An 8,274-nucleotide genomic window follows, 5' to 3' on the forward strand; every position below is an offset into this window, starting at 1 on the left:
TCAGTTAAAGGAAGTACTATGTTACCCAGCTAGGGACATACATATACATACATATATATGCACTGATGTACACAGGCATGCATATACACATGCTGGTCACTGCTAAGGTTTTTCCTTCTCTAACTCCTCCATCTTCCATTTGAAAGCATTATGTGAGTGGTCAGTGAGATGGCTCCATAGGTAAAGGTGCTTGCTGCCAAGGCTGATAACCAGAGTCCCACGTGGTATAAGGAGAGAACTGATCCCCACATGTCGTCCTCTGACCTCCACTTGAGTGCCAAGACAAATGTGTATACACATACACACAAAATAAATGGGTAGATAAAACGTTTTTAGAATTGAAAGTGTTGTGTGGCTTAAGATATCGACAATGCAATGATGCAGGTGTACTACAGCTCTATTCAGCCTGTGAGTACAGGAATTACATAAAATGAGAAGCTGCCTAAAGGTCCAATAGAACAAAATTGAACAGCTGTGTAGAATGCATCTATTTAAAAGAATGTGGTGAGTCTACATCGGCTGACATGAAGTTTTTCTTGTACAACCAAGTAAGAAAAATGTGTATATATGTGCATAATATAACCCCCGTAATATATGATTTGAAATGATACAAACATCTGCTTATGTACAGATGATATCTAAGGGACACATTCAACTGTAACCGTGGTTTTCTCTGGGGAGCTGAGGACAGTGAGGAGTGATGAGATAGAAGGCCCGCTACTCATTTTTGTAATGTCTGACATTTAAAAATTTATAGGATGTGGGGCTGGAGAGATGGTTCCGTGGTTAAGAGAGAGTGGTTAAGATCTTGCAGAGGCTCTGGGTTTGATTCCCAGTGCCCACATCAAAATCATCTGTAATATATATTAAAAAAAAAAGTAATAATCTAACTCCAGCTCCAGGGGAATTCGACGTCCTCTTCTGACCTCTGTGGGCATTGCATGTCATGAGTGCACTTACATACATACAGGCAACATACTCATACACACACACAAAAATAAATATAAAACATTTTAAAAATAATTTACAGGATGTGTCTAGCATATGCATGTGTGTGGTATGTGTATATTGTGTATGCATGCTTGAATATGTAATGGTACGTGTGTGTGTGTGTGTGTGTGTGTGTGTGCGCACATGGAGGCCTGAGGTTGATGTCAGGTGTCTTCCTTGATTGCGCCCCACCTTATGTATTGAAACAAGATCTCTCACTTGAACCCAGAGCTCATCTACTCTGCTGGTCTAGCTAGCCAGCTTGCTCCAGGAATTCTACCTTTGTTTCCTAAGGATTGAGATTGCAGGTTGGCCAGCACACCCATCCAGCATTTTACATGGGTGCTGGGGATCCAAATTCAGGTCTTCATGTTTACATAGAATATGCCCTTTACCCACTGAGCCATCTCCCCAGTCTCTTGTCTGACATTTTTCAAGAATGTATTACTCTTGTAATTTAAAGATGCTTTGGGACTAGTCTAATGGCTCAGCAGGTAAAGCACTTACTGCTCAATTCTAAGGACCTGTTTGCTCCCCAGAACCTATGAAAGGGTAAAGGAAAGAACTGACTCCACAAAGTTATCCTCTGACCACCATATATCCCTTGTGCACTCCCCCCACAATAATAATGAATACAATTTTAAAAAGAAAAATGACACTTAAAAAAATCTCTAATATAAAATGTTCTGTGTTGAAGTAAGCATTTTGGATGCTTTGATAATGGAGGGCATTGAAAAAAGCCAATAAAAGTTCATCCTCTATTTGTCTGCTTGCTCAAGCCAGGCATGGCTACTCAAGCATGTAATCCCAGCACTCTGGAAACTGAAGCAAGCAGATTATCGCTGGGCAGAATTCAAGGGTGGGACAGACTGGTGTAACACAAAATGTCAGACAGATTGCCTCTAGCTAGAATCAGAGAGCAGCAGTGTGAGGTGTACCCTGTATGAGATTCTGAATTGGAAGACCCCACTCTGGAGATCCTAGAGAAACAGGAGGAAAGCACATGATTGAGGCTAGCAGGTTTCAGGACTGCAGTGGGCAAGAAGAAAGGGATCTGTGTGTCAGCAACAGAGAGGAAAAAGTACCTACACCCAAGCATTTGCCCATGCCTTACACACACAACCCCTTAAGCACAGGGGAGAGAAATGAAGTCCAAGTCACACAGCATGGGCACTGGCCCCAGTGATTAAACAGAAGAGCATGCCAGGCAGAAAGCAGCAGGTGCAATAGCTTGGAAGCACCAGGGAGCACACATAGAAGGAGCCTGTGAGACTGCATCTGCAGGTGCACCAGAAGGACAGGGACAGAGGGCTGGGAGGAGCCAGCACCCATCCAGGGCTAGTACCCAACCAAGTCAGAAGTTATGTCCATCCAGCTATTCAGGTCGTGGGAAGCTACAGGAATAGTACTGTTGGATCCCTTGTACAAGAATGACTTTCACAGTTGATGACTGGAAGCCCAGCTTGGAGAGAGGCTGGTGTGGAGGTGGTTGCCTGGCCACCCTGTGATGCCTGGGGTTGTGAGTTTTGACCCTGGGAAATAGACGGAGAGGAAGTTGTCAGCAGCTGAGTGCCACCCAAGACTCAGCGCTGCCCACCCCTATGGAAGTCCCCTTGGTAGAAGGCACAAGGCTCTTCCTGGCGAAGGTCTACACTGTCTTGCTGGGGCTCCTGGAGGGGAACTAACTGGTCCCTGGTCTTCCTTCCAGAACGTCAGCCTTCATTTTGCAGCGTCAGAGATGCTGTTGAGTGAGAGCAAAAGAAGTGAGAGAAGCAGGGGGATTGGGAGTTCAAGGCCAGCCTCTGCTACACAGCAAGTTAGAGGTCAGCCTAAGACTCTGTCTCAATAAGAAAGTGTGCAGTCCTCAGTCCTCTCCTCTCCCTTCCTTTCCTCTCACCCGTGGTTCCCCCTCCCCCTTTCGTCTTTGTCTTGTTCTCTATCATTCCTACAACAGAACTGCTTCTAAGGGTCTTTTTCAAGTTCTTTTTCCCATCCCCAACCTCAGTTTCAACTGTCCCCAGCAGCCCTGCAAGGCGACCTTGGGGTTCCATTGGCTCCCAGGCCCCTGGAAGGTGATAACCAAGGAAAGAGGGCGAAACTCTTCTAAGGGGGCTTCGGGTGACATCATATCCTCCAAAAGCGAAATCGGGCTCTGTGGCCAGCCAAAGGGCGGCAGCCGCCCCCTCCACGCCCCAAGAGTTCCTGGGCGCCTCCTCTCAGGTCCTAGCTTGGAGCTAAGCTGCTGGTGGGGAGCGCACCATGGCCTCGCCGGTGACCTTCTGGCTTCTGTCGCTGACCCTGCTGCGTGGTGAGTGGACGGACCCCGTGGGGGTGCGGGGTGCGGCAGTGGACCAGGCACAGGAGGCGAGCAGGGCTCCGGGACTCAACTTCCCTACCTGCCACCCGCAGACGTCACCGTAATCCAGGGTTTCAGCCAGTTCCGAATGACGCCGACGAAGGTGTTCGCCCAACCTGGCCAGAAAGTGGAGCTGAAATGCGAGGTGCTGATGAGCAACGTGTTGTCCTCCTGCTCCTGGCTGTTTCAGAGGCGCGACCCTGAAGCCAGACCCACCTTCATCTTGTACCTCTCCGCTCGGCCCAAGCTGGCAGAGGGACTGGATGCGAAGCGGTTCTCTGGCCAGAAGATTGGCAACACCTACACCCTAACCCTGAGCGACTTTCGCGAGGAGAACCAAGGCTACTATTTCTGCTCGGTCACCAGCAACTCGATTCTGTACTTCAGTCCGCTCGTGCCGGTCTTCTTGCCAGGTGGGAGCGCTGGGGGTCCTTGGCCTGCGGTTAGGGATCACACCTGAATATGTGAGCACAGACGCCCAACTTTCAAGTCTGTTAGGGTCCGGGTGGGCTACTTCCATGCGGTCTCCATTTCACAGACCAGGGAACTGAGGCTAAGGTGTGAGGTAGGGTTGGAGGTGATTTAATGCCTGACAGTCTGGGATCGAGTTCGGATGCTTGTGTACAAGTTAACTTCCCTGCACCTGTCGGCTCGTGGGCAGGGAAATTAACTTGTGCTCCAGCTCCGGGTTGCTGGAGGTGCGGGTGGAGGGCAGCGGCCCCTACTTGGCGGTCCCTGGCTCACTGCGCTCTTGGCCACGCAGCGCCGAGAGCAGAGGAGCTCAGCGTGCATCCTGGGGGTCCCTTCTCCTTCTCTGGAGAAAATCAGCAAGAGGCGCCCCCTTGGGTACAGCGAGCCGAGACGGCTGGGGCACCAGTGCATTCACAGCCCCAGCCTGACCCCCAGACACCCCGTTGCTCCTGCAGAGAAGTCCACCACCATGCCAGCGCCGCGGCCACCCACACCAGTGCCCCCTACCCGGATGCACCCAGCGTCCCTGCGCCCCGAAGCTTGCCGGCCTGCTGCGGGCGGCGCAGGTGAGATGGCCGCTGGGCCCGCGATGCTGGTGGGCAGACAACCTGGGAGACATCTTCCAGGGACAACCCTGATTCCGGCGGGCGGGCTAAGCCGAAGGCCTGGGCAGGGAGAGGTGCTGGGGTGGTGAACCACCAGCTCTTAATTTTCATCTCGCATGTTGTCAGTGGTGAGGAGCGAGCTGGACTTTGCCTGTGATATCTACATCTGGGCGCCCTTAGCCGGGATCTGCGGGGTCCTTCTGCTGTCCCTGGTCATCACTGCCACCTGCTACCAGAGTAAGTCCTGGGGAGTGAGCGAGGGGAGGAATCGGCCCCACTCTTGTGCTTTGCAAAGTCCGCCCTGGGCAGTCCTTGCCGGAGACGTTCAGATTTTGGTTCCCCAGCTGCAGAGCACGACCCGCACGCACAGACGTTTCTTTCTTGGAGTCTGGAGGCAGGAACTCCCTCCCGCCGCTCTTTCCACCTTCTGGGAACTTTGGGAAAGACCTATTTCCCTGACTCATGTCAGCGCTCGTGCTCCAACAGTAGAGGCAGCAAAGTCCCTCAGCTGGTGCAGTCAGGACAGCAAAAAACCCGGGCAGGGGCAGGGGACCACTGTGGCTCTTGGCCCTCGTCCCAGGAAAGTTGGGTCAAAACCATGACTGGCTTGAAATTTGCCCCACGATCCCTTTACTCCTATCTGAGTTCCTGCAGGTGACTGTGCAATCGGGATCTACGGATCCCCCCCCCCGCCCCCTTCATTTACCCACATCAGCACTTACAACGCCCCACCACCACCCAGACCATGTCTGACCTCAAACTAGCTATGTATCCAGATGACTCCAAATTTCTGATCTGCTCCCTGCCCCAACACCTCTCATGTGCTGGGAATACAGACCACACCCTATTCTCAATGTTTTGTTTTTTAATTGATGCCTGAGCAGGAACGGAAAAGTAGCAAGTAGCCGTTCACAGCAGGTCTAGAAACTGGAATATAGAAGACTACAAAACCATATTTGGTGCTATGAGGGTCATTCATTTTTCCTTTCTCTTAGGGAGCCGAAAGCGTGTTTGCAAATGTCCCAGGTGAGTCTCTTAACCCTAGGCCTGCTCATCCTCAGCAGTCATGTTCCTGGTGGTCCTGGCTGCCTGGTGGCAGGTGATATGAATCTTTCCCAGAGAAAGCTCATGGGTGAGGAGGAGGGTCATGCAGGGGAGCGGGTCAGGAGAGTCAGCTAGTCCCTGAACAAAGAGGGGCCAAAGGCTGGCAGTGCTTCAGCATTTGTTCTTGAGAAAAGGAGCTGGTGAGGAGAGCAGTATGATCTAGCAAATCCAGGTTTGGTCTGGCACAAAAAACCCACCTGAGGGTATTCTGCAATTCAGCATAGCTCCTCGGGCTCCAGAGGTCCTCTTTACCTGGATGGTTCCATGTGGGTGTTTTAAGACATCTTTCTCCAGTGGGACATAATGCTGCATGCCTTCAGTCCCAGAGGCAGGTATAACTTTGTGAGTTCAAGGCTAGCCTGTTCTACATAGTTCAGGGCCAGCTGGAACTACAAGGAGACCCTGCCTCAAAAAGACAAAAAAAAAAAAATCTTTCTCCTTCCCTTCTTGATTGGTCTAAGCCAAGTTTTACCATCTAAACATAATAATTCCCTCAGTTCCTAATTTTCCCGTGTCAGTACAGATCCTTGAGCTGATGTCTTGAGCCCAGGGAGAAAAAAGGAGAGGTGGAGGCAATTAGCTCAAATGTCTGTCCCACCCAATTTGGGAGGCAGAGGCAGGTGGATCTCTGTGAGATTGAGGCCAATCTGGTCTATATAGTGAGTTCCAGGCCAGCTGGAGCTACAGGAAGACCCCATCTCAAACACAAGAAATCCAAACCATTCCTAAATCTGAGTTAAATGAACTTAGTGATAAGCTCAGCCTCAGCTAGGGTTTTAGAGAAAATAGCCCCTCAGGAGTCGCTCACCTGACACTGAAGTAACACATTTTAGTGTAACATCAAATCTGGGGACTTTGAGCTGAACAACTCTGCTTGGCTGATTAATGGTGGTGGGGTGGGTAGATAAGAATCAGGTCACCTGGTGACTTAAAATTAAGTCTTGATGTCTCAGCTTCCTGGGGCTTCAAGAAGCCTAACTAGGCTCAGATCCTGCCTTAGCTGCCTAGTTGTCCTTTAACCTCTCCCAAACAGTGCTGAGCCCTTCTGTGGGTGCTGTGAAGACAAGGAAATGGTGGCCTCCATCCTTTACCCTGTTCATGCTGGCACCCCAAGGACAAGTCCTCAGAGCCATCAGAGAGCTGATGAGGTGGGGGATTGGATGGATACTACATTGAAGAAGTTCTTGCTTCAACTGATGGTCACCTGCCTCTCTTTTAGGCCCCTCGTCAGACAGGGAGGCAAGCCCAGCCCTTCAGGGAAATACGTGTAAGATGGCACCCAGTCTGGGTCACAGAGACTACATGACTTCAGAGACCTCTCCTTGGAGAGAAAGAAAGCCCTTCTTTTTCAGTTTTTCCAATTGTCCTATGCATTTGTTCTCAATTTTATATTGGTGTGTGTAGGGTGGGAACTGTTCTTTCTTCCTTATGTATTCACCTTGACACAAAACAAAAACCATATAATGGCTACAGTACACCACAAGGCTTGCAGCACCGTTGCACACACTAATGGGGTAAAGAGCAGAAAGCGAACACCAGAGCTAGCCCAGTTCTCAGAATCACCCTGCTAGAGCTGGAGGCCTCAGCACCCATTTGATATTAACCTCTTGCCTGCTCATTGTACAGAGAAGGCTAAAAGCCAGAGACGGGAGCACTTGATCCGAGACTGACAGTCTGGAGGAAACTGGATGGCCCAGGATCTTTCCCTCACACCATTTAGGCTCTGGGGTGGCAAGCTTGTACCTCAAACCACAAGGAAGCAAGTATTTCTGTGATCTGCTCCATACTGGCCTGGGCCCTGAGCCTGAGGAAGTAATACAGTGAACACAGGAGAATTTCTGCCTTCAGCAGGGTTCTAGAGTGCATTTAAACATCATCATAGCTTCTTATAAGGAATTGTGAAATTGCATAGACAGTACAAATTCCTACAGGAAAACAAGAGTGAAATAGCTCCTGGAAAACAAGTCTCTCCATTACTAAAGAAAATCACTGTAAAGACCCTGTGGGACTGTTCTCAGCCCTTGCACAGAGAGTGAGTTTTGACAAGTACAATTTGTCAGTTAAGATGCAGTGGTCATTTCCCATTTTAAATGTCCAGTCCCTCTCTGGCATATGCTAGAGGGAAATCAATGTTTTTTACTTCATAAACACAGAATTGTTATCTGTCAGAACATTCCTTTGCATCCCCTTAGCCAGCAAGTATGAGGCAGACTAGAGTTGGAGGAGGCTAAGAATCGAAACCGCTGCCCCGTATGAATTTCCTCTTACAGTATTATTCAAGCAACAGGGGCTTGTGGCAGAAAAAACTTAGATAAGGAGATAAGAAGCGCCCATAATTCTTAATCCTGTCAGTATTCTGGTGCACCTTCCTCCTCACTATTTTCTATGCATATATATGTAAGATACACACCGTGGGTTTTTACAAATGTAATTATACAATGCTTTTTATAGGTGACTTTGGTAAATAAACATTTGTAGCATCATTTTAATATTTATAGTATCATTCTATTTTTTATTGTGCCTCATTTATTACCTAGCATTTGTTTCAAATGTCCCTGTTACACCACCACTAAACTTTGCACATGAAATTGTTTTTTCTTTGAGAAAGGGTCTCATGTAGCCCAAGGTGGCCTTGAACACCCTATGTAGCTGAAGATGACCTTGAACTTCTGATCCTCTTGTTCCATCTCCTGCGTGTTGGGATGACAGGTTTGTGCCACCATGCCCAGTTTATATGGTACTGGGAAT

At 49.2% G+C, this 8,274-nt stretch overlaps 1 protein-coding gene across 1 annotated transcript; it reads left to right on the forward strand.

Moving 5' to 3' along the window:
- The first annotated feature begins 3,249 nt into the window (after positions 1-3,249).
- Positions 3,250-7,930, forward strand: Cd8a (CD8a molecule). Its single transcript, XM_008836727.3, has 6 exons — positions 3,250-3,298; positions 3,400-3,759; positions 4,273-4,383; positions 4,549-4,659; positions 5,418-5,448; positions 6,746-7,930. Exons 1-6 carry the CDS (start codon positions 3,250-3,252, stop codon positions 6,795-6,797), a joined length of 714 nt encoding a protein of 237 aa, XP_008834949.2. The 3' UTR covers positions 6,798-7,930.
- Positions 7,931-8,274: the final 344 nt, after the last annotated feature.

This window comes from Nannospalax galili, unplaced genomic scaffold (genome assembly GCF_000622305.1).
Source record: "Nannospalax galili isolate Female #2095 unplaced genomic scaffold, S.galili_v1.0 scaffold138, whole genome shotgun sequence".
In the NCBI taxonomy this organism is placed as follows: Eukaryota; Metazoa; Chordata; class Mammalia; order Rodentia; family Spalacidae; genus Nannospalax; species Nannospalax galili.

Excerpts from the sequence above, each read along its gene's own strand:
- Cd8a (XM_008836727.3), top strand. The coding sequence starts at position 3,250 with ATGGCCTCGCCGGTGACCTTCTGGCTTCTGTCGCTGACCCTGCTGCGT. Across the intron at positions 4,660-5,417 it reads CACTGCCACCTGCTACCAGA|GGAGCCGAAAGCGTGTTTGC; the intron begins GTAAGTCCTGGG and ends CCTTTCTCTTAG. Across the intron at positions 5,449-6,745 it reads CGTGTTTGCAAATGTCCCAG|GCCCCTCGTCAGACAGGGAG; the intron begins GTGAGTCTCTTA and ends CCTCTCTTTTAG.